The sequence below is a fragment of the Bombus vosnesenskii genome, unplaced genomic scaffold (assembly GCF_011952255.1).
Source record: "Bombus vosnesenskii isolate JDL3184/JDL3185 unplaced genomic scaffold, Bvos_JDL3184-5_v1.1 scf7180000013264, whole genome shotgun sequence".
NCBI lineage: Eukaryota > Metazoa > Arthropoda > Insecta > Hymenoptera > Apidae > Bombus > Bombus vosnesenskii.
Window position 1 is genome coordinate 5,643,762 of NW_022882924.1, and position 25,137 is coordinate 5,668,898.

Sequence of the window (25,137 nt, forward strand, 5' to 3'; positions counted from 1 at the left end):
ACGAGATTGCCACCTGTAACGTGTCAAAAGAGGTAAGCAGTGGGAAGGTCCTTTTGAAGGATCGTTCGTACAGTAGAGAGAATCCTCGAGTAAAACAAATGTCGAGAAGCGTTGTAAACGAGCAGTCACGAAGACAATAGGAGGGGTGACCGACGTCCACGCTCCTCCTCATCCTCCCGATGGCATCAGCCGCGATCGTGCAAGCGAAGCTCCGGACCGAACGTTATATAATTGTGGCAGATTACTTCCAGCGTTGGTCACATGCATGCTGCCACACTGTGTGCTTACAAACGTTCTCCCGCAGTGGACATTCGACCACCGAACGACGTAAGCGTCGCAGCCACGAGGATGGAACAGCATCGAGGAAGAAACACTGGGATCACGTGGAAACGTCTCAAAGATCTGCTGCTAGATCTTCATTTAAATTCAGATCGTGTGTTTTATCGGTGAGTGCACGCATCATTTCCAATTGTTGATCGTTTTCGGGGCGGGGGGTGGGTTTTCCTAGAGACGTTTCGATTTGGGGTGCAATAAGATATTCTTCTAGCTTCTTATACTTTTCAAACGAGGATTTTGCGCGTTTTCGTCAACTTTTATATTATTCCACCGATTTTCGTAGTAATACATCCGATACATTGAACCTTTTTGGAAAAAATATTTTCTCGCGTTTACAGTTGAATTTTACGACTCGTAAATTATTCGTGGAAAGGAAAAAATAGATCGGATGTCGGTAAATTGAACATGATCGCGTTCTTCTGTCGGAAGTGCATTATCTCCGTTTTCACGGTGCTCGTGATGCGCGCCTCATTTTGCATTGTCACCGAAACGTACCATGTTTAGTCTGGTTGAAATAACAGGTTGTCTCGGAATGATTTGACATTAAAACGTGCCTCCGTTAACAACAGTCTCATACGAAGAAGTTAATTGTCACGATAAAATCTACGACGATGGCGTATTTTTTATTAGAGTCCTATACGATATAAATTTAGTAGCAAAGTTCTCGTTCTTTCGAAATATTTCACTTTGTAGATGGATTTATATCTCGTATAAATTCAATTCAAATGTGATTTGTGATTGTTGGTCGAATCGCAATTAGGATCAATCAATCTCCACGCGCCATAGAGTATGTTTTCAATAGGTAATTGCTCGAACTATGAAAACATAATAAATCTCGTTGTCGAATAATGACATTAGTGGCGTCGAGTTTCGGGGCTTGAACCTTGTACAATTTAATCCACTTAAGGTGAGATCATCGCGACCCTCTTAATTAGCTGAATCAAGAATGGTCGCTTTCGTTCCACGAAGTGGCCTATATTAGCTCATTGGTTCCTCTGGCGCCACCCTCTGCGTTTTCTTAATATTTCTATTAAAGATCATCTCTCTCGTTATCCAATTATAAGAAGGAATCTTTTTCTACTTAATCGTTCGTTATTTACCAATTAAACTTTGTGTAATACCTCGACGAAAAGAAGTCAAACCTAAAATTGTTAATTTGGTACGTGAAATGTTGTTTCTAAGTCGATGCAAGTGCTTCAACGTACAAAAATTCCTTTTAAATCAAAGTAGCTTAGATTTCAGCTTGCTACACGAGTTATAATACTTAACGCAGCTCTACAAAAATTATCTTAAGCTTCTCAAATGACACTGTCTCCACAATATTCTCTTGCAAAAAATGCTTCGTCCACAAAATAAAAAGTACTTTCTATAATTTACTTTTTTTTTCTTCGAAATATATGACTACTTACTATCTTGTGTCCCTGTGGAAGACGTTGATAAGAAAAAAGTGGTTTTTCCAACTTTCCCCAGTATTGGTTTGAGTATTGGAAAAAGACCCTGGCTGTGGCTGTTGGTGTGCTTCTGTATAAATTGTATCTGCGCACCTGGATTGTACTTCTGGAGGGAAGAATTCGACGACATCGAGCTCTTCGTGCCCGAAGACTCTGTGATACGTAGCGACGCCGCCTGGGTGAAGACACACTTCCGGGACGATTTCCGATACGAAAGTATCATCGTCACGGCCCCCAACGTTTTGGAGCCGGAAGTGCTGCGCTCGGTACATAGGCGATCATGAATTATACGAGTATCTACGAAGGTTCTTTTCAACTTTAACGCATGATTCTTGTCAAAATTTGTCAAGACTCACGAGATTTACCTAACATTTGGGATCTGTGAGCTGAACCTCCGTTAAATTAAGTCGGTTGTTGAACCGTGTTTCCTTTCTTTCAGATTAGCAAGATAGAACAGACAGTAAAATCAGTCATAGTGAACAATAACACCTGGGAAGATGTGTGTGCAGGGTAAGATATAAATGAATTAATCTTTAATCACTTGTTTTTTATTCTTGACTCGAATAGTAAATAAAGATCATATTGAATTACAGGTACTTCACGTGGTTCAACATGGACAACACGACAGACATCTTCAACGATCTCGATGTCACTACAGACATCCTGGTCGAATTGAACAACACGGTGCTAAAAAATGGATGTATATATCAATCCATCATACAACTTTGGGAAACCAGTATAAAGAAGGACGTTCGTAATTTGACGAAGAAGGAGGTGCTTGAGGACGTGACCAAAGCAATCAGGAACAAGTAAGTTTCGAAATAGACAAAGGATTCGACATTTTAACTCAACTCTTATATCACTTGATCTGTTGCAGGATCAACGACAATATCCTGCTGGATATTGCACCTCTGCTTTCGGGGATATTCTATGACAAGAAAGGTCGAGTTAAAGGTGCCAACGCAACTATTCTAAATTGGTTGCTGAAGAAATCTAATCCAAATTCAGCCAACTGGGAACTAGAGTTCATAAATCGCGTTCTCCATTCGAATATCACGTTTCCTCCAGGAATGGAGGTATATGCGATAGCTTCGCGAAGTTATTTAGACTCTCTGCATCAAATATTGAACAGTAATCTGACGGTGTTATGCTGTGGAATATCTTTGATAGCAGTCTACGTAATGGCGATGATCGGTAAATGCAACGCGCTAGAACAACGAATTTATCTTTCAATAATGGGGGTGTTCGTGGTTGGTCAGGCGATTTTGTCCTCTTACGGAGTGTGTTACTACTTGGGTTACTCATATGGACCTATACATTCTATCCTTCCGTTTCTACTTCTTGGTATAGGCGTCGATAACATGTTCGTGATCATGCAAAGCCTGGAGAATCTCTCAGAGACTGATCAGTCTACGGATATTCCGATACGCATTGCTAAAACTATGCAACAGGCTGGTACGATGCTACATTATGTCATATCGTTTTTAGTATACACAGCGTAGTTTCTTCTTATCTTTTATTTTACATTTTTTTTAAGGTATGTCGATCACTGTGACATCCTTCACGAACATTATCGCGTTTGCCTTTGGCATTACAACTGTGATGCCTACTCTCAGATCTTTCTACGCATTCGCCACATTAGGGATTTTATTTTTATACATATATGAAGTTATATTCTTCGTGAGCTGTCTTGTATACGATGAAAAGAGGCTCGAAGCTCGCAAGGACGGTTGCTTCTGCCGACCCAGATTAAACTGGAAACCCAACGAATGTAGTCAGAGAAACACTCAACAGATTATCTTCGAAAATTATATCGGCCCGGGAATCACCAAGATCACAGCAAAAGTAATTATCCTATTAATCACTGTCGGCTTCCTGTGCGTTAACACGTGGGCAGTATTTCAATTGGAGCAAAATTTCGACCCACTTTGGTATTTGAATCAAGACTCCTATCCGATTCAGTTTAACAACAAATTGAAACAGTATTTTCCAAAATATGGAAAACGAGCCGCAATTTATATGACCGGCGTAGATTACTACGAAGACCGTGAATCTCTTTCTCAGCTGGTAAAAGTTCTAAAACGTAATCGGTTCATTAACAATAGCACCCTCGAGCCATGGTTTATTGCCTATGAGAAATGGCTGAATGTTACTGGTAAAGGTGAGGCTTGATCTTGAAGTAATGCGATTTTAAAGATAACTCAATGGCAAAATTTTTATTATAGGTGATATTGAGAGCAAAGAAGAATATTATAATATTTTGACGGAATATTTACTTTTGACGAAAGAAGGTCAAGCATACATAAAAGATATCAATTTCGATAAATTGCCGGCTGGAGAATATAATATAACGGTATTAATAAATTTTTCTGTACAATGTAGTTGTTCAATAGCTGTACGTCTCAAGGGATTCGCTTTTATTTTTCTCAGACGTCGCAAATTCCTATACAACATGTTATGATTAACACAACATCGGAACAAATACAAGCGATGCAACTTATCAGGGAATCGGTTCAAGCAACGAATTTCTCTCATGGCCAGGATTATATAGCAATATTCTCGCCTGATTACGTTTCATGGACAGCAAACAAAGTAAAGACCCTAATCTTTTTTGTTTAATACATATTATACAATCTAATCATTATCTTTTTGTAGGTCATAGGAGAGGAATTGATCAGGAATTTAGGTCTAGAAATAGTGACCATCGGCGTAGTAATATTGATGTTCCTTAGAAACTTACGAGCATCATTTTGGGTGATTTGTTGCGTATTCTTTACACTTGTTGACTTACTGGGTACCATGTACTTTCTAAATTTGACCATAGAAATGTCCTCGAGTATCATGATTCTATTATGTGCGGGGCTGGCGGTTGACTATGCTGCACATATGGGATTAGAATTCATACGCGCAAAGGGTAGCAAAAAAGGTAAATAACGAGTTCTTTAACGTGCGAGATTGAAAAAAAGGATTATTACATGGATATATGTAAATGACATTTACAGAACGTGCGATAGCGACGCTTTCTATTGTTGGTCCAGCTGTATTTAACGGAGGTTTAAGTACGTTCCTAGCATTCGTTTTGCTAGGTTCTAGCGAAGCTTACATATTCAATACCTTCTTTAAGGTATTCTTAAAAAATTTATTTATTTTTATCAATAAAATTCTGTTAGAAAATTTTATAAGAATTGTACCATTTCAGTTATTCACATGTGTAGTGATATTTGGTCTGTTTCACGGTCTGTTATTTTTACCAGTAATCTTAAGCATAGTCGGACCTGAAGAAAGAGTAAGAAAAGAAAGAAAAGAAACTGTAGTAAGAGAACACAATGGATATTGTAATGTTCCTTTATCTCAAAGTGAGAAAGGTGATATTTTATAAACAAAATTAGAAGCTACAAAATATTTATTTCTTTCTTTAATGATTTTCTACAATGATTTTTATTTCTTTAGAAGCAGGGACTGGAACTGCCAAATAAAATTTGACAATGTCTCAAAGACTGCTTAGATAAGTATTTGATTAGAAGATTCTAGAATATAAATTGCAATTACAAGCAATGCACATGTACTGTAAAACAGTAGTTTGTATATTCTTTGTTAATCTGTCCTTTTGTAAGAAAAAAAGAGAAAGAAATAAAAATGTACCCTTTAAAATAATAAATCCTAGTTATCTGTTTCGTCTACCTCTGACTTCCGTCCATTCATCTACAACTTGCATACCATCAGATGTTTCTTCTTCTTCAGAACTATCATTTTCTATAGCACAAGAGGTCTGAATTCTTTTTGCAGGTTCATTTGTAACAAGCCATGGTTGTAATGGTGGCAGTTTCGCAAGCTCTATCGTTACCAGATTTTCAGCATTTTCAGTACAATAACGATAAAACTTCAATAATTCTTCTGCAACTTGCATTGCACTATCGTCTTGAAGTTCTGTATTGAAATGCTCATCCATGTAATCTTCTAATTCATTGGCAATTTCACTACTATTCAGACTTTCTAGGGATAGAAAAATATCAAAAATTAGTCATAAAATAATTAATATCAAAATATAGTACAAAATAAATGAGATAACGAACCGTTCATGTACATAACCTCTGTCATGTAAAAGCAAAAATTTATAGCCATTCCCTTTGCACCCATACCATGTTCCACTGCCATCTAATAAAAAGATATTCAGTAAATATAAAATGTAAAAATATTTATATATATATTTGTATTTACATACATATATTTTATTGCAGATTTGAGAAAATAGATATTTACCCTTAAAGCAGTCCAATTACTGAAAATACGTTGTATAACCGAAAGAAAAAATTCTTTTGTATTTGACATTTTATTTGCGACGAGAAATCCTTAACAACACTTACTAATAAAATTAGTAACGATAATTAATCACGATTACCTATTTAACACTACCCATATTGAGTTGGCAAATCAGCCATGTGCTTTTAACGTTTCAGGTACAGTTAGGTCGTTAAGACCAGGTTAGATTTTACATTGTAAAGTTGCTCGTAGTTTATACGTTTATACATACATATATGCTGAAATTTTTAGATAAAAATGTATTTCTAAGTATTTTAGACAGCTTTTATCAGTATTATAAGGTAAATATTCATTTTTTATTATTTAAATATGAAGAATAACATGCAAATGGTTATATATTTTCTCCTAAATAATTTGTCACAAAGATATGTCAGACGCTTTTGAAGAGATACAGGCAATTAAAATAAAAAGAAACAGTCTACGAGAGAAATTGCAGAAAAGAAAACGCGAGAGACATGAATTATTTACTCTTACTTCTACAACACCAGTATCATCCTCCTTGACAAATGAATCACCTCTTTCTAATGGTAATTGAAGTTATTTCTTTTTTATTTATTTCTTTTCATATATTTGAAATTGAATCTTAAATATAATTTTATTAAAGTTTTATTTAAGTGTTAAAAGTAAGATACAATTCTTTGTCAGATTCAATGGGACATTCACATCGATCCGACCACAGTGAATATGAAAGAGACGTGTTATGTATTCTACATGAATCATTACCTAATTTACCAATTACATCTGCAGAACTAATAGATTTACTTCGTAAAAATCTTAATGCAGATGTATCATCTCCAGATATTCACAAAATTTTGGAAAAGCTTGCAGCTCAAGATATTGTTAAGTTAGTAAGTTTCTGCATCATCCCAAATCAGAACTTCATATGCAGATAGATAATTGAATGCTTTTTCAGAATCAAGGAAGTAACAGAAAATGGTGTTTTTGGATATACAGTATTGTCAGTGGCAGAATCACAATCATCATATCAGTCTCAATCAGATGACACAGAAAATCCAGAGAGTGCAGAAACATCTGCATCTGAATTGAATGACTATGTACCTGCAGAGAAGCAACCCAAATTAGATAAGAAAAATACAGAGGATATAATGTCACTTATATCAATGCCTACTATTAGAGAAAAAGAAAATAAGAAGGTTGGAGAACAAATTTTAGATTTGTTATCAAAGCAAACATCTAAGGAGAAATCACTAGCTGAAAGATTTCGGTCTCAAGGAGGAGCACAAGTTATGGAGTTTTGTCCTCATGGTACAAGAGTAGATTGTGTCAAGTTAAATGGTGGACCAGGATTTGCAGAAAAGTGTAAAAAACTTCATTTCAAAAAAATTATTCAAAGTCACACAGATGAATCTTTAGGTGACTGTAGTTTTCTTAATACTTGCTTTCATATGGATACATGCAAGTATGTATTCTAAATGTAATAATTTTTAATTATAATGTAAAATCACTTCTTTGTTTTATTTAAATATTTTATTGTATAGATATGTTCATTACGAAGTGGATGGGCCAACAACTCAACAAAAGGAGTCAAACGAAACAGACAATGCAAATAATAGTGCAGTGAATAAAGGTTTAACAGTAGATAGTAAAAATGGTAGTAGTACTGCATGTCCACCTCCTAGCGGATCATTAGGTAGTGAATTGACTCTTTATCCACCACAGTGGATACAATGTGATTTACGTTATCTTGATATGACTGTCCTGGGTAAATTTGCTGTTATAATGGCTGACCCTCCATGGGACATACATATGGAATTACCATATGGTACCATGTCAGATGATGAAATGAGACAATTAGGTATACCTGCTCTTCAAGATGAAGGTCTCCTATTTTTATGGGTAACAGGGAGAGCAATGGAACTTGGTAGAGAGTGCCTACAATTGTGGGGATACGAAAGAGTAGATGAGATCATATGGGTGAAGACTAACCAATTACAAAGGATAATAAGAACTGGCAGAACAGGTCACTGGCTAAACCATGGCAAAGAACATTGCTTAGTCGGCATGAAAGGAAATCCGAGAATTAATCGAGGTTTGGATAGCGATGTTATAGTAGCCGAAGTTCGTGCAACCAGTCACAAACCTGACGAAATCTATGGAATCATCGAACGTATGAGCCCAGGAACAAGAAAAATAGAATTATTTGGTCGACCACATAATGTTCAACCTAATTGGATCACATTAGGCAATCAAGTAGATGGAGTTCACTTGATTGATCCACAACTTATTAAAGCCTTTAAAAAGCGTTATCCAGATGGAAATTCAATGAAACCTAGCAAACCGTAAGCATTTTAGACAATATAAAATAAGTGGATAATTATTTTATTACAAATGTTATAAGAATGGAATTGTGTTTAATAAAACTTGAATATAAATTCTCGATTTTCATTTTTTTATTCTGTTTTAAAATATCCATAAAAAAATAATTCCATTTTTGAATACATAAATGTGCATACGTATATAAATTGCATTTACAATTACGTTAATCGATCCCCATTTTTTCTTACAATTAATGTCAGAAATATTTGTACAGATTTATTAAAGGTATTTAGTTCATATCTTAACTAGTATGTGTTTACATTTATATATATATATTATTATTATCTTCACATTAGCACCTCTATTATATACTTAAATATATGAATATGTATATATATATATAATATATATATTTTACATTAATACTATTTACTTTAAAATATATAAATAGTACATAGGTAAGTACACATGTTAATATATAATAATTCTTTTAGATTGAAACTGGAATGTGATCTTTAAAGCGTAATGAAATATGAGCGAATTTAACAATAATTTATGATACACACAGATGTTCCTAGTATGATTGATTCAAACGTTTTTTTAATGGATCTAAATTATATTTCTATTTATATATGATAATGTATGAACATAAAATAATAAATTCAAAGTTGTCTAATGTTAAACAAAACCAATGCTGCTGCTACGCTTCTGTTTTAAAAAACTCCTTTTTAATGTTAATGAAAAATTATTTTCATTTGTTTTATTCATAGACAATCTAGTAGATCGATTTGTTTTTGATGGTGTTAAAATTTCCTCATTTTCTTTTTCACTGATGTCAATTACATTTTGTGATGGACTAATATTGCATTTGTAAACTTTACTAAATGAATCAATCCAATGTCTTTTTCCATGTTCATCTTCTGTTATTAAAATTTGATCCCCAATTTTAAATCCATAATCAAACTTTTCATTTGTACTTATGCAGATTTGTTCCTTGAGTATAAAAGGACAAAATAAATTGTACCTTTTACTTGAAGATCTTGTTCCACGAGTTATTGCAAAGCCAGTGTTAAAAAGAAAACACTGAAATTTCTAAAAATCATCATTTTTTTCGCATGTATATATAAATTTGTATCCGTTTATTTACACATAATTAATAGAATCATTTACAAAATATTCTTACCATTCCCCTTGTATCTTTAAGCTGCCCTTGAGTGATTAACTCTGTTGCATTTTCAATGCATTTACTAGGATCATAATCTAGTTTTACATTAATTTTTGACTGAGCCAATTTGCATTCTGCATCACCCATGGTTTTATCTATATTTTTAAGTAAATTGGATATCAAATCATATGCTTCCTTTAAGGATGTTTGATCTGTATGTGTTGCTACAGTATGCTTTAATATTTCCTTAATCAATAAAGGGTATTTAACAATTCTTGATCTTGCTACATCTATATAAGTCCACAAATCTATTGAATGAGGAGATTCTAAACGTTTTTTTAAAAAAGATTGAAAACGTTTGTTTGTCAACCTTTTTTCATCTAACAAGTGTTTTGCCCATATTTGTGTTCGGCACCTTTCCAGGTATGGGTTTGTTAATGTTGGAATCTGAAAAAATTATGATAAAATAAATATGTAAGTTTGTAAACTGTGTTAAACATTCAATATAACATTTGTTTGTTCAAACATTCAATAGGATTGATTATAACTAACCCAATTTAATATTGTAGATCCAACTGTTTCTGTAAATCCATATTTATCTCTTAGACCAATTAATTCATTTCTCAATCTATTATGTATTTCAATGAGTTGTGTTATATCTCCAAAAACTGTAACTAATTCATCAGAATTAAAAATACTACTAGATATCAGTGGTTGATAGTAAAAATCTTTGAGAACACATAAGTCATTAATGAATACATTTTCTCCACAATACAATTCATAAATTGCTTCTTGTCTTTTCACTTCTTTTCTGCTTAAAACATAATTAGGTTTATCCTTGATATTTGTATTTGCTATATCAAGTACCCAACTTTTGAGTGTAATATTATTGGAGTTTTCAATATTATTTTTGTGCCTAAGAAACAGAGTTGAATTAAATGAATGAAATATCCTTGAATTATGTTGAAAGTATATTTAATAATGTTTTTTATACTTTTTCTTTAATGTTCCTGTATCTGCTTCATTATTCACAAATGGCAAGTCTGGTGTATTTGGTTGAATTGTGAAAGATCTATGAAAATTATTTCCTTGTTGTTTACTACCTAGAGTAGAAGATGAAAAGATGCTACTGGCCACTTCTGTAATTCTTCTTCTTTTTTTCTTTTTGCCTACATCTGATTCGATAGATATGTCCATTGAGTTGATACTAATAGCATCACTTTTTGGACGTTTTCTTGTTCGCTAATTTGTGAGTAGAATGTCATTTATAATTATAAACACCAACAATATACAAAAGTAAATATCAAATAAAAATGTATTTAAAAATCACTGATGAACCACCAGTCAAAATAAGCGTAAAAAATCCATGATATAATTCATAAAATTAAGAAATAAAAGACTTATAATGTCATCAAACGTCTACTAAACTAATAGGTTAGTGAAGCTTCATATTTAAGATATCTTCGACAATACGTAAAAACTTACCAGCCAAAATTTTTTTCGAGGTTCTTGAAATACATCTTTATTTGTATTGTTGCTATCATCATACATTTCCCCTAAACTTTTAAAAGCTCACGTATAATTGAAATACACGCAGTTATTCATATTCCATAAGAGATAACTGATGAGATAACCGTTGGTGTAAATGTAGGCCTTTGAGAAGAACAACCCATTAGTTCAAACTTTACGAGTGTAAACTCTTAAATACTTTCTATTTATTCTAATATAATGAATACTTTCACTCTCATATTATATATTATCTTTATATTATTTCTTATATGGTAGGAATTTTTTCACATTATTTAAATTACTAGAAGCGTTATTTGGTAGTTAATTAACCCTAGCTTTCCTACATTTACTTTGTATTTAATTCATAAATCTATTTTCTACATTTAATTTGTATTAAAATATTTCCTTAATCTATAACATTGTTGAATTAAAAAGGAAACATGCGAATGTAAATTTTTCTATAGGTTTCCGACAGTCTTTGTTTAATTATATGCGTTGGAGAAGGAGGAAATAACTGAATCCATTTTCAAATGTATAAGTGTTTTGTATTGTGCCGCCATATCTACGTTGACATATTATTTAAAATTTTACAAATACTTTTACTAAAAATTTGCTTATTTTTGTATTAGTTCAGAAATAGCTATTGTATGTTTTATTATTCGATAAAAAATTGTTTCTTTTCGGATATTTATATTTGTCTTTAAACACGTGTTAAATGAAGAGGTTAGGGCAGGTAACTTAATATTTAAAAACAAATACCTAGTATATTTATATCCACTTCGTATTTACATTCTTTTTTATTAATTTATTAATTTTATTAATTTTTCTTTTCAGGAAACACATTTCCATGGAACGGCAATGCAAACGCCGTTTTAAGAAATCTATTAATACGCAAACTATGAATACAAAGGATAAAAAAACTGATCAATGTATGATCCCATACACAGAGCGTAATGCGTCTGGTCGAAATTGGGAAATGTTTAAAAATTTAGTACTTCACCCATCACCATCAGGTTCAGATTCTACTGATAAAGAAAATGTTAATAAGAAATCTCCACATCAAAAGTCAAGAAAAAAGCATTATTCATCTGTATTGAATGTAGATCATATGTCACGTAGTGAGGAAGAAATAGTTTATGATGAAGATAAAAAGAAGCTAACAAAACAGATAGCAATAGATTGTGAAATGGTTGGCATTGGAGATGGCAGTGAAAGTATGTTAGCTAGAGTATCTATTGTGAACCGTCATGGTTTTTGTGTTTATGACAAATATGTAAAACCAAGAGAACCTGTTCAAGATTATAGAACTAAAGTTAGTGGTATTAGGCCTCATGATCTTCAAAATGGAGAAGAATTTCAGATTGTTCAGAATGAAGTAGCAGAAATTTTAAGAGGTCGCACTTTAGTTGGTCATGCATTAAAACATGATCTTGATGTACTATATCTTTCTCATCCAAGGAAATATTTACGAGATACTTCCAGATTTAAAACCTTCAGACAGTTATCTGGAGGGTATACCCCTAGTTTGAAGAAACTTGCACATGAATTATTAGGCAAAGAAATACAAACAGGGGAACATAACTCTATCGAAGATGCAAGAGTTGCAATGCAGTTGTACGTGCTGTACAAAAATATGTGGGAATCTGAATTTTATTCTAAATGATAATTTATACTATAACGAAGGATCTATCTCTATTATTTATCTTTTAAATACAAGATTATAAAAAATACATAGAGAATAGGTTTATTTTATATAAAATAATTTTGTATCAGACATTTGAATTTATCTTATGATTAAATTCAATAATAATATTCACATTTTATTTTATAAATTTTAAATCTACCTATACAGTGTGCCTGTTTTATCCATATGTGACTAGATATCTTTGAAAATATGCAAGATATGTAATAAAAAATAAATGATAAATATAATAAAAAAGGTTTATTTAAGAGCTCAAAATGTTCATAGACCCTTTCAAGGTCATTCCATGATCACATAAATATCAGCAGTACATGTTTCCTAATATGCTACAACTTTTACCTGAACCATTTTTTCGTATTTTGTATATTTTTCAAAATATTTAATTGTATATAGATAAAACGTAAACATTGTATATGTTTAATTAAAACTGTAATCTATGTAAATAAAATACTGTTATCAAAATGTACAAAAAGGGGAAAAAATATATTTTCAGAATATATTTTCTTTTTGATAAAGATTTTACATGATTATTTATTTTTTCAATGCCAATTATAAATAATTGAATTACATACAGATGCGTGATTCATAAATATTTGCGTAATGAGAACGATAAGAACGAAATCTATAATTTTTCACTATCATTGTTTCTTATAGTGATTCTATGAACGAACTTTTATTAACAAAAAATTCAAATGACATGCAAAAAATACCACAGTATACAGTACTAGCTTATTTTTGTTTTCTATTATCAGAGATGCTCAATCTTTACGTCAATTCAGCTCTTTCTTCCTTATAAAGGAAGAAAAAGAATCTGTATAAAGTATAAGCCAAATCGTCCCAAACATAAATGCCAATGTAGAATTATTCCATCACCCTTAGTGGATATCGCAAATTAACCTTTTGCACTCGGCATATTTCTCATTTCTCTATTTGTTTCTTTTTTCCTACAATGTTGAGGCGAAACTTCAGGGAAATATATATTTCTACAAAATTTGGAGCTTGTGTAATTTTGTGCTATATAATCTCTTTGTGTCCCGTTAGGGGAGATATCCGAGTTGTTTGTTGAATTTACAGCGTATCCTTAGAGGAGACAGTCGAGTATGAAGAGTTAAAATTCGTGTCGGACGGTGTAATTAATTAAAAGTCAAGCTTTGTTGGCAAAGTGACATTCGAACAATTTTCCTTCGACTTTAGAATACAAATACAACTGTCCTTTCTTGAACGAAATATGTGGAGTATGGGTAAATTGAAACACGATGACAGCCTATTATGGGAACATATTACATACATCAATCGAAAATCCTATTCTTGGTTTTAGCGACCCTCCTATCAGCATCTGGGTTTTTCATTTGATTGATATACAGGTACAATAAAAAAGGAATTAAAATATTTTGTGAAAATTACCATTAATACGAATCATTATTTGTTGATCGAAGTTACGATTTGTTTTAACATTTTGGTGGTGCAAAAAAGATTTCCCTCGCATGAAAGATATGTCACGAGAGGAAAACGAAGAATTAGGAATTCATACAAGCGATGTACTGCGTAAAAAGCACTTTCGTTTATTGTTAAGTAAATGGGTGTGTATTACAAGCATCTTGCAAAGACCGCAGAAATCGGTGCAATGACTCCGATCATTACAAATATTCATAAAGATTGTTTTATGAATTTTGTAGATGATTTCGTAAATTATGGGATCTATAACTATAGGTCAACAAAGTCATTAATGACTATTCTATCCGATGTTAAAAATTTGATGTCACGGCATAATGTAATGTTTAAATTTAAACGCGTTGATTAAAAATTCGATTGTCTGCAATGCTGTTAGAAGTGAAAGATGTTGTTGCAGTGTTTAAAGTCGTTATCAACTCTTGTCCCTTTTATCTGTTATATGTTTGAAAGTATGACGCGATAGTGGGAAAATGAAATCGATTGTTGAATGTATTTTTATCAGACGGCTTTTTTTCTTTTAGAAAATTAATTCAAGCTTTTTGTATATGTAAAAGCTAAACATATGTATATAATGGACATGTACTAAAAATATATTACAAAAAATAAATGTTATATATGATTTTGAAAGTGACTGATCACGTGACGCCACGAAAAGAGTTATCATCTAAAAGTAATAAAAAGAACTCCTTTACCGTTTCAAAGTTAATGCAACAGCACGTTTCCAAAGAAGGAGCAAGGTCGCTGATCGTCGTTATTTGCCATAGCTAGAATTTTATATACACATCTCTTATATAGTAAACATACAGAATACATGACGACCTTGTTATCAGCATCAGCCACTTTTTGAACGATACACTTCGACTTTCCGTATACTGATTATTTCACGCTTGATCACTTCATATTTGTTCGCTGACCATAATACACGAGTACTGCTAGCAATTCAACACGCGATTATTTGATTTTTCCTCTGGTAAGTAAATCGTTACAACAGTCAACATAACTCGCATTCTACTAAATCAGAATAATCTACAAATTCAAATCGCGCTTTCTATTTACTTCTCTCAAATATGTATATCGCGATATTTTGCTACATTCTATTGCAAGCATTTTTACGTCGATTGAAATATGTTTTACTATCCAATGCAAGAATGTCGGTAGTAACGAAAGTGTTCTGTAAGAGAAAAAAGAAGAAACGTTCACGTTCGTTACTTTCAATCGTTGCACCTTTCCATTTGCAGCTTGACCGGGTCTACTAGTACACTACACGATATCATTAACGATTAAATCTGCATTTTCAATCTCGTTAGATATCATTTTTGGAAGTGACAAGTGACACGTGCGTCAAAAACTACTTTTTATATCACCATTTGGCTGCTATTGAATCAAGATAGAAGTCCTCGAAAGAATAAGAAATTACAGGTGTTATCCAGAACAAGTGCATTTCAAAATTTCCAGGTTTTGCCGAATTCTTCAGAAATATGAAGATCGCCGTGATCGGTGCTGGATCAGCTGGTCTTGCTGCTTTACGGCATTGCACTTCCGGTACATACGACACTGAGGTAATATGCTACGAAAAAACTGATCAAGTAGGCGGTACATGGGTTTACAGGGAAGAAACTGGTTTAGATCTATACGGTTTACCAATACACACTAGTATGTATAAAAATTTAAGGCAAGTCAACTATAGAGTAATACTAAATTCACGATAAACTGTTCACTTATTGTGCTATTTTTAATGATGTATTCGATTGTTTGCACTACATAGAACGAATCTTCCGAAGGAAGTTATGGGGTATCCTGATTATCCTGTTCCCGATACTCCCGACAGTTATTTGACTCGCACGCAAATACTTGAATTTTTAAATTCTTACTGCAATCATTTTAATCTTCGCCAGTATATCCGGGTATTTAATCATTTTTAAGAATATGAATTATGTTGTTTATTATTGCAGAAAATATTCAAGAGTGTATTTTGCAGTTTTTTCATAACGTGGAATTAGTGGAGCCATCGACAGGGGACCGGAAGTGGACGATTAAAGTAAAAAATCTAGAAAAAGATACTGTCTTAACAGAATCATTTGATGCAGTTATGGTGTGTAATGGCCATTACTTCGAACCCAGTACGCCAAATTTAAAAGGTCAGCAGACTTTCCAAGGGCAGCAATTGCATAGTCATGATTATAGGATGCCGGATATTTTTACCGATAAGACTGTACTTGTACTTGGCGCCGGACCTTCCGGTATGTAATATTACCTGCGGCCTTTGGTTTTTGTTGTAAAATGCCTTTTTAATATTGCTTTTATGAAAACAACAGGAATGGATTTGGCTTTGGAAATATCAAGGAAAGCAAAGCGTGTAATTTTAAGTCACCACCTGAAGGATCCTATAGGCACTGTATTTCCTGAAAATGTTGTTCAGGTAACTGATGAAAGGCAAATAAAGCACACATGTAAAAAATCTTATTTCAATTTTTATCTTTCCAGAAACCAGATGTAAAAGAAGTGACTGAACACGATGTTCTTTTCGAAGATGACAGTAAAGAAACCGTGGATGTGCTTTTTTATTGTACAGGTAATTATCGTCCAACTTTATTTATAAAACGATAATTTAATCTTTCTTTTCGATCAAAGGGTATAAATATAGTTTCCCCTTTTTGAGTGAAAAATGTGGAGTACGGGTAGATTCCAATATGGTGACACCATTATGGAAACATTTAGTATCGATCGAAAATCCCACCCTGGCCTTGGTTGGTCTTCCCTTCTATGTTTGCGCTTTCAGCATGTTCGATCTGCAGGTGCGTCTGAAAGAAAAATTGATATTGTAACGTTTTTTTTATCGTATGAACTACCTTAGTATGAGTCACTTATTTATTGATCAAAGGTCCGTTTTATCTTGCAATATTGGTTTGGCAAGAAAGACTTTCCTTCTAAAGCGAATATGTTACAAGAAGAAGCGGAAGAATTTGAAAACCGCAGAAAAGAGGGCTTGGAAAAAAGACACTTCCACATGATGGGATTCAAGCAAGGCCATTACTATGACGATTTAGCAAATACTGCGGGAATAACACCATTGCCACCGGTTCTTACAAAATTGCACAACGAAAGCAGTACGCGCTTCTTAGATGACCTGGTGCATTATCGAGAAAGTAGATATAGGATCATCGATGACTATAATTTTATTCAGCTTTGAAATGATATATTTTGTTCGCAATAAAGAATAAACATTCTCCGATCTTATACAATTAGTATAAAGATATTTTGTGCTGAATAGATCCAATTATAGAGATTATATAAAACAGATTGAAAGCATGTAGCTTTCTTATCCTATTTTATAATATTAACGATGACATGATAGATGAATTGTACACCTTTTTGTTACGTAATAATATAATAGTCGGTCAGAAAAGATTTTTTGCATTAAAGTCAGTCATATTTCGTACATTTTCCTAAAATAACTTGAATCCTGCTGAATTCATTTTGTAATTGAATATCGCGCCATAAATTAGTGCATAGTTCAACCGCGAGGTGATGTCTGAACGCAGACGTTAGTTAAATGCCTCGGTTACGTGCGGTGCAGGGTGCAGTATTGTGTGTGATGTAGCTGTGTGACGGACGCGAGTACATTTCACTCCATTATCATTTCGAAATGATGAGCATTTCCGCGGTCCCGAAGTGATTCAGTGTTAAAATATTTCAGCCCGTTTTTACGGCTGAGCCACGATGGTTGAAGCCATCGGGAAGCATATCGAAAGAAATCAACGTAAGTAAATCTCCGTGTAAAAAAGTATCTACGGAATAGATGTTTCCCTGGTTCGTGCTATCGTTATTTTCTACTTGCTGAATTTTGTGCATCCTCGATTATGCTTATATGCAATTATACAGCGTGATATTGAAAGCAACGTATCGTTGCGCAGAAGAAAAGTAGAAACCCTCTTGTCGGATCTTTCACCGTGACAAAAAGTTTTATTTACGTCGACGAGTCGGCGACGTTACTTTTCTAGATAGAAAGTTGCATTCAATGATGCGCGATATGTGGGCTACGCACAGGCTCTCTCGGGTGAATGCATTCGTAAGAATGCATTCACGTCCGCCGTGTGTGTCGTGTTCCTCTTCTGCTTTATGTAATTTTACTGCAGACACCTGTCCGTCAGGATCTCGAATATCGTATCAATATCGGCATTTGGAAGACGGTGTCAGGAAGTCCAACTACGCGTTACTGTCAACGTTTTCGTTTCTCTTATCTGTCAGATGTTTGAAATAGCTGATAAAAAATTTTTCAGTTGTCGGGAGCCTACCAATCTGGATAATGCGATTACTAGCTGCTAGTAACTAATCCTAAAAGAACGGAAAAAATGTTTTAGTATGTCGGGTGAAATGTGTCACAATTCGTGAAATATAATCCGTAATTCTGATACGGTGTTTCTTGCCGACGGTATTTTATTTCTATAGCAAATATTTGTTGTATATCTGTTTCACATTTTGTTGTACTACTATATTTCAACCTAACTTAACTTAATTTGTAAATTGAGGCCATCTATTGTTAATTTAAATTCTAAAATATTTGCCTTAAAATAAATAAATCAAATACATCAGAAAAAAAGATTGGTATGTATGCATTTGTGATTCTATAGACATAATTTTTTGTTATTATTTGTTAGGATATTAAGGTGGAACTAAAGGAACTATAAAATGGCTACAAAAACAGAAGATACAACATCTATTGATAATACTAATGATGGTACTAAAATTATTATTTGTTATTGTTTCCAACTATATTTGGAAGTGTTACATACTACAACAATATATGTAATTTCAGGAGAGAGTATGGACAAAGAAGTATTAACAATTAGTGGAAATGATGAAACTAATCATCGTATTCCACCAACATATTTGTATAATTCGGGTTCTGAACAAAATACAGGAATATCCAATCAGGAACAAAGTAATAGAAATCGTACTCAAGCTACAGAAGATCAATTAGGACCTCTACCACCAAATTGGGAGAAAGCTTACACAGACACAGGAGAAGTTTATTTTATAGAGTATATATAATATGAATTATATGTTTTTGGAAATAAATTATACTCGTTACACAATTATATAACTTATTTTTATTGATAATTATTTCGCAGTCACAATACAGGCACTTCTCACTGGTTAGACCCACGTTTATCTAAATTTCAAAAAAGGTCTCTTGAAGAATGTTTGGATGATGAATTACCTTATGGTTGGGAAAAAATAGATGATACTCTTTATGGTACATATTTTATTGATCATGTAAATCGTAGAACTCAATATGAAAATCCTGTATTGCAAGCCAAAAGGGCACAACAAAGTTTAGGAGAAAGGAAGAGTCCTAACTTCACAAGAAATCCTGATAAACTAAAAGGCCAGAAAATCAGAACAACTTTGATAAAAAGTTCAAGAGGATTAGGATTTACAATTGTTGGTGGAGATGACTCAGTTGAGGAATTTTTACAAATTAAGAGTGTGGTACCAAATGGTCCAGCATGGTTAGATGGAAAATTACAAACTGGTAATATATATAACCACATAAAAAGTAATTTTTCTTTATTATAAGGTGATAACTTTCCCAATTTGAAATTCTATTATAGGGGATGTGCTGGTATATGTTAATGATACCTGTGTTTTGGGTTTTACACATAATGAAATGGTTAATGTTTTCAAATCAATTAGCAGTGGTGAAACTGTTGCATTGGAAGTGTGTCGTGGTTATCCATTGCCATTTGACCCAAATGACCCAAATACAGAAGTGGTTACAACTATTGCTGTTAATGCACCAGGTAACAATCTTACTAAACAATAGTATATTTTTTCTAGAAGAATACATTTTATTTTCTCAGATATTTTAACAGAAGATCCGAGAATGTATATGGATTTAGACCCTACTCTACAAAGTAATGGTCGTTTCAATTTCCTGGATTCTACATTCTTACCAGTACATAGTCTTCAAAATGGTGAAAACCTTGCCACTACTTCTGTCAACTCAATGCCAGATCTTTGTATTTCGGATAAGATTAATACAATTAAGAGACCTAGTAGTACAGATATTTTATTGTCTGAAAGCAGCGATTTGAATGACTGTAAAGACTCATCAATGTCTTCCAAATCAGAATTTCTCAGTATTGCGATTGTAAAGGGTACCATGGGATTTGGATTTACAATAGCAGATTCAGCTCATGGTCAGAAGGTTAAAAAAATTTTAGATCGCCAACGCTGTAAAAATTTAATGGAAGGTGATATTTTAGTCAATATAAATGATATTAACGTGAGAAACATGTGTCACTCAGAAGTGGTACAAGTGTTGAAAGATTGTGCTCGCAATGAAGAAGCATTGATACATGTACAAAGAACAACATCCAAATCAAACGAAAAGAAAGAAAAAAATTCACAGGACTTCTTTAGAAGTAAAACACCGACGGCTGATATTTATAGCACTCAAACAAAGACTGTTGTACCAAGTCGACCAAAAACTCCACTTATCGATACCAGGAATCGTCCAAAGTCCCCACCCGGTGCGATCAGATCAAACTGGAATGAACAAAACGAAAACGAATTAAATCCACTCGATAATCGATACAAATATTCAGAATACACTCATAGCATGTATTACAATGATCCATATAAAGCAAATATTACAAATTTATCTGACAACTTTGTTACAATGACAAATTTAGATGATGATTCTGTAAGAAATAGCGCAAAAAGAGATTGGGTTACAAACGATAAATTAAATATAAATAATGATGTATATTCTATCGATATACCTCACCACGATAACATGTTGAAACAAAATGGATGTTTACATTCAGACTATTATAAAGATTTATATACATCACAATCTCATTCTCAATATAGTGAACAAGATTATAATGTATATTCTATTGGTCAGGAACAAAATGTTGATACTGGTGAAATATGGGATAAACGGAAAGAGACTACCAGTTTTGAGCATGAACAACCACATTCCAGTTCGATACCGCGGTAAATAGCTTGGATTCATTCAGTCTATGTTCCGACCTTCGTTCAAATACAGAAATTATTTTTCACATTTTAGGTATCCTCAATATAGCAACGAGTTAGTGTGCCCAATTGTGCCTGATATAGAATGGGTAGAGACACTGGTAACTTTAGTAAGACAAGATACAGGATTTGGATTTAGAATAGTTGGTGGTACTGAGGAAGGATCTCAAGTGAGTTACAAAGTTACTTATGCCTTCAACTGAAAGAAATCAAAAGTATTGATAATGTAATTGTCAGCAGGTTTCAGTTGGACATATTGTACCAGGTGGTGCAGCAGACTTAGATAACAGATTAAATACAGGTGATCTAATTATGTCTGTCGATAGTGAGAGTGTTATGAATTCATCACATCATCACGTCGTTCAATTAATGATAGCTGCCGCTCAAAATGGTAGAGTCACTCTAGGAATTCGTCGTCGAATTAACACCCAAGAACATCTTCCAGAAAATCTTCAAACTCACTATAATAGACAAATGAATCTCCAATATCCTTATGACGTGACGGTTACTAGAATGGAAAATGAAGGTTTTGGTTTTGTTATCATTTCCTCAGTTAATAAAGCCGGTTCGACGATAGGTAGAATAATCGAAGGTTCACCCGCGGAAAGATGCGGCCGATTAAATGTTGGCGATCATATTCTTGCCGTCAATCATGTAGATATTACAAATGTTTGTCATAAAGACATTGTGAATTTAATTAAAGATTCGGGTTATTCCGTTACGTTGACAATTGGTTATCCTCTTGATGATTGTTGTAGTAATACGTCTTTATCGCAAAAGGTATTGCTTAACTATGAAGTAATTTGTAGCCAAATTCAATATGTAATCGATTATAAGTACGATATTTAATAAATTACTTTAGGATGAACCAACATGTGATGGAGATGGAGGTCAATATCATGCTGTGGAATTGACTCGTGGAACTAGAGGATTTGGTTTCAGTATTCGTGGAGGACGCGAATTTCAAAACATGCCATTATTTGTGTTACAAATTGCAGAAAATGGTCCGGCATCCATTGATAATCGATTAAGAGTAAGTGTGATGGTATCAAACTATGATAGTTCATATAATTGGTTTTTTTAATACAAATTTTAGGTTGGTGATCAAATAATTGAAATAAATGGCATTAATACTAAAAATATGACACATACAGAAGCTATTGAAATTATACGAAACGGTGGACCATCCGTTCGACTTTTAGTTCGACGCGGTTGTCAGATGCCTTCAGTGGTAGGTGCTCTTCCACACCTCTACGATATGAATATATGAAATTAACCATCCTAAATAACAATATATTAATATTAAAAATATTAACGATATTTACTTTTGCAAGTGATGATACTAATGCTAACGTTGCCCTTTTATAATTTTCCTTGATAATTTTACTTGAAGCTTCAGAGTTTAACATTAGGTACCATAATAAAAAACAAAAACATTTAAAGACAATATGAAAAAGAAAAGAATGATTGCAAGAGGTTGTTTTATTACAGTGAGAGTTAGATTAATACACACACACACTGTTTTATAGTACTATGTCATTTAGTACAGAAATATCTGGTGCAAATGGGAAACAGTGTGTTATATTGTATATTTTATGGAGTTGGTTATACATATATGTAGGTATGTAGTAAGATATATACTTTTTATATACGACACGTTGAAATCAATTTTTACAACACTCACATGTGCAGCTTTTATATTTGATAATATTATTTATATGTGACTACTAGAGCTTCAAATTATATATATTGCAGTTTAGCAATATTAATACGAATATTGTGGACATGGTTGTTGATATTCACAATGAATATAGTAATATTAATATTAATTACGTATTAATTATAATGTGTTTTGATAATTAAAATAAGAAGTTTTACATACATTTAAGTTGAAGGAAGGAATATGTGAATGACTTTTCTTGCAGCTATCAATATGACTTGTGAAAAGTCCGATTTATAGGGATGATACTTACTCATTCTAACAAAATTGGACTGGTGCTAACTCTCTATTTAAATGATCTAATTTCTGAAAGGGAAGATATTAATTCATTCTAACACGTGTGATAGCTTTGAGAGTATTGTGCCTTACGCGTGTTCTATATTTAATAACAAAATTACTAAGTAAAAGCTTAAGCTTCTGAAGCAATTATACATTTTTTTATTGAACTTTATTGTAGAGTAATCTCACAATCGACCAAATAAGTATTCGACCGATTGATGAGGGCACCCCACGCAGACATTTATTGAAATTACACGAGATGGGTGTGCACCCTAAAAAACGTCAGAAAGTTCGATTTTTCATTTTACTCAACTGCTGTTCATCCAAAAATAGATATTTATAATATCAGCTATTCAACATAAACGTAATATCTTACTCATAATAAGTTCATATTTTATAGAATTAAATATCAACTTTCGAAAAGAAACTTTCGAGATTTCTTTACCATTGAACTACCTTATATTGTTCATAATGTAATTGTATATTGAAATTCATTGTGTAAACATGAGTTAATGTAACCAAATACGGTAAACTGCGAATGTTAATGGAGTATGATCTATTTGTAACAGCAAATAGCATTGATACCCACAAAACATACAGAAGTTACCTATTTTAATATTTGTCTAGGAAAATGATTTTGGACTGATAAATTTTCAACTGAAAGATCTCGGAGACTGAAAAGTATCATCTAAATTAAATATTTTTATATACTCTGTAATAATTGTATGCACTCAGGAATGTTTTCACAAATTCATGATATAATGTGATTAATGTGATCTTAATCATTAAATAGTATACTCTTGAGTATGTGTATACAGCTAGTGAAGAATCTCATTGAATTTATTAACTGATGCTTTATTCTCTTAATCTTTTTGAGCAGCATTTAAAGGATATTGTCGATATTGTTTTTGTTTTAGTATAATATTTATTATAATTGTACGAAATATGTGCGTATAGCAATAATTAAATTAAGTACTGATACAACCAAAGAAACGAATACACTTAAAAACCATTTCGAGATGCGGTGCAGGAGATCAATATAAAAATATATGTTAATGATTTCATTATTTAAAATCCTCGTTTGAAATACTATTTTTTCTTTGTTGATTATACAGTGATGTTTGTAATAAGAAGTTGACAATGAGAAGAAAATCTTTAATGAGATTGGATGAATTTTTTTTATAAAAATCATTTCTTCCGATCTTTTTGCGGTATTAAAATGCGTTGAACGTATAAAAGAAAATTAATAAATATATTTTTTTACTAGTAAGTCGATTGTAACTAAAAAAAAAAAAAATTTAGTAAAATGCATTGAACGAAATAAGTAAAAGATCGACTTAGATTATATTTTTAAATTTTTTCAAATATAAAGAAAGCGTTGTAAAAAGCTTCAATATATGTATGTGTGAAATATTTTCATTGTTTATATTTACTTAAATAAGCAATTTTGCCGTATATCTTATCAACGATAAACATTGATAAACGCATTTAAAGTGAGTCGTATTTTTCTTATACTATAGTTATTATGTTTATTTTTATAATTAAATACACAATACGCATACATACATATACACACACACATCTAGAATTTGTATATTATGTAGGATAGTGCAAACAAGTTTAGAATAATTGTAAATATATACATATAAATACATATTATAGAAAATTATGTAACATTATCAATTATTGTAAACTCCTCGTAAAGGAATAATTTTTTAATTAAAATGTATTTACTATCTTTGTAATTTCGTTATTAAAATTCTCCACGTCTTCTGCAATAATATTACGATTTTATCTCTTACCAATGTATATTGCACATGTTTACTGAAAATCAATATATTCTATATTTACAAGTTGAAAGTACTAAGTCATGAAATCTGTT

The 25,137-nt window shown here is 32.5% G+C and overlaps 7 protein-coding genes across 21 annotated transcripts; 5 read left to right on the forward strand and 2 right to left on the reverse strand.

Annotated features, from left to right (window-relative positions):
• Positions 1-148: 148 nt before the first annotated feature.
• On the forward strand, positions 149-5,445 carry LOC117237305 (NPC intracellular cholesterol transporter 1-like). Of its 3 annotated transcripts, none has more exons than XM_033501121.1 (12): positions 151-446; positions 1,807-2,053; positions 2,227-2,297; positions 2,381-2,596; positions 2,665-3,242; positions 3,325-3,948; positions 4,013-4,140; positions 4,218-4,379; positions 4,443-4,713; positions 4,790-4,911; positions 4,987-5,152; positions 5,238-5,445. In XM_033501121.1, exons 1-12 carry the CDS (start codon positions 262-264, stop codon positions 5,261-5,263), a joined length of 2,796 nt encoding a protein of 931 aa, XP_033357012.1. In that variant the 5' UTR covers positions 151-261; the 3' UTR covers positions 5,264-5,445. The 3 variants fall into 3 exon arrangements, 2 of the variants coding, with proteins under 2 accessions (XP_033357012.1, XP_033357026.1); XM_033501135.1 differs by having other exon boundaries at positions 303-446; positions 1,807-2,092; XR_004493987.1 differs by lacking the exon at positions 5,238-5,445 and having other exon boundaries at positions 149-446; positions 4,443-4,712; positions 4,788-4,911; positions 4,987-5,101.
• On the reverse strand, positions 5,173-6,268 carry LOC117237371. Its single transcript, XM_033501269.1, has 3 exons — positions 6,048-6,268; positions 5,861-5,942; positions 5,173-5,780 (listed from the first exon to the last, which is right to left on the reverse strand). The coding sequence occupies exons 1-3, from the start codon at positions 6,114-6,116 to the stop codon at positions 5,452-5,454; spliced, it is 480 nt and encodes a 159-aa protein (XP_033357160.1). The 5' UTR covers positions 6,117-6,268; the 3' UTR covers positions 5,173-5,451.
• LOC117237330 (N6-adenosine-methyltransferase catalytic subunit) lies at positions 6,250-9,076 on the forward strand. Its single transcript, XM_033501166.1, has 6 exons — positions 6,250-6,388; positions 6,473-6,634; positions 6,753-6,951; positions 7,021-7,527; positions 7,607-8,407; positions 8,879-9,076. Exons 2-6 carry the CDS (start codon positions 6,475-6,477, stop codon positions 8,901-8,903), a joined length of 1,692 nt encoding a protein of 563 aa, XP_033357057.1. The 5' UTR covers positions 6,250-6,388; positions 6,473-6,474; the 3' UTR covers positions 8,904-9,076.
• Positions 9,025-11,176, reverse strand: LOC117237338 (rho guanine nucleotide exchange factor 3-like). The gene is made up of 5 exons (XM_033501180.1): positions 11,035-11,176; positions 10,544-10,791; positions 10,102-10,465; positions 9,568-9,996; positions 9,025-9,476 (listed from the first exon to the last, which is right to left on the reverse strand). Exons 1-5 carry the CDS (start codon positions 11,098-11,100, stop codon positions 9,063-9,065), a joined length of 1,521 nt encoding a protein of 506 aa, XP_033357071.1. The 5' UTR covers positions 11,101-11,176; the 3' UTR covers positions 9,025-9,062.
• Positions 11,177-11,272: 96 nt separating this feature from the next.
• On the forward strand, positions 11,273-13,230 carry LOC117237361 (RNA exonuclease 4). 2 transcript variants are annotated; one of them, XM_033501258.1, is made up of 2 exons: positions 11,273-11,330; positions 11,893-13,230. In XM_033501258.1, the coding sequence occupies exons 1-2, from the start codon at positions 11,278-11,280 to the stop codon at positions 12,719-12,721; spliced, it is 882 nt and encodes a 293-aa protein (XP_033357149.1). In that variant the 5' UTR covers positions 11,273-11,277; the 3' UTR covers positions 12,722-13,230. The 2 variants fall into 2 exon arrangements, with proteins under 2 accessions (XP_033357149.1, XP_033357139.1); XM_033501248.1 differs by lacking the exon at positions 11,273-11,330 and adding an exon at positions 11,593-11,791.
• Positions 13,231-14,917: 1,687 nt separating this feature from the next.
• LOC117237032 (senecionine N-oxygenase-like) lies at positions 14,918-17,512 on the forward strand. 3 transcript variants are annotated; one of them, XM_033500629.1, is made up of 8 exons: positions 14,918-15,182; positions 15,687-15,884; positions 15,978-16,116; positions 16,191-16,452; positions 16,528-16,631; positions 16,697-16,784; positions 16,844-17,007; positions 17,094-17,512. In XM_033500629.1, the coding sequence occupies exons 2-8, from the start codon at positions 15,691-15,693 to the stop codon at positions 17,400-17,402; spliced, it is 1,260 nt and encodes a 419-aa protein (XP_033356520.1). In that variant the 5' UTR covers positions 14,918-15,182; positions 15,687-15,690; the 3' UTR covers positions 17,403-17,512. The 3 variants fall into 3 exon arrangements, with proteins under 3 accessions (XP_033356520.1, XP_033356510.1, XP_033356517.1); XM_033500619.1 differs by having other exon boundaries at positions 14,919-15,182; positions 15,451-15,884; XM_033500626.1 differs by having other exon boundaries at positions 14,919-15,182; positions 15,668-15,884.
• Positions 17,513-17,770: 258 nt separating this feature from the next.
• On the forward strand, positions 17,771-24,924 carry LOC117237013 (membrane-associated guanylate kinase, WW and PDZ domain-containing protein 1-like). Of its 10 annotated transcripts, XR_004493930.1 has the most exons (12): positions 17,772-17,972; positions 18,871-18,950; positions 19,029-19,254; positions 19,345-19,748; positions 19,828-20,016; positions 20,077-21,217; positions 21,291-21,426; positions 21,494-22,036; positions 22,119-22,289; positions 22,353-22,487; positions 22,748-22,877; positions 23,182-23,551. XR_004493930.1 is itself a non-coding variant. In XM_033500585.1 (11 exons), the coding sequence occupies exons 2-11, from the start codon at positions 18,902-18,904 to the stop codon at positions 23,596-23,598; spliced, it is 3,144 nt and encodes a 1,047-aa protein (XP_033356476.1). In that variant the 5' UTR covers positions 17,771-17,972; positions 18,871-18,901; the 3' UTR covers positions 23,599-24,924. The 10 variants fall into 10 exon arrangements, 7 of the variants coding, with proteins under 7 accessions (XP_033356476.1, XP_033356424.1, XP_033356446.1 ...); XM_033500585.1 differs by lacking the exon at positions 22,748-22,877 and having other exon boundaries at positions 17,771-17,972; positions 20,092-21,217; positions 23,434-24,924; XR_004493928.1 differs by having other exon boundaries at positions 22,353-22,877.
• The last annotated feature ends 213 nt before the right edge of the window (positions 24,925-25,137 follow it).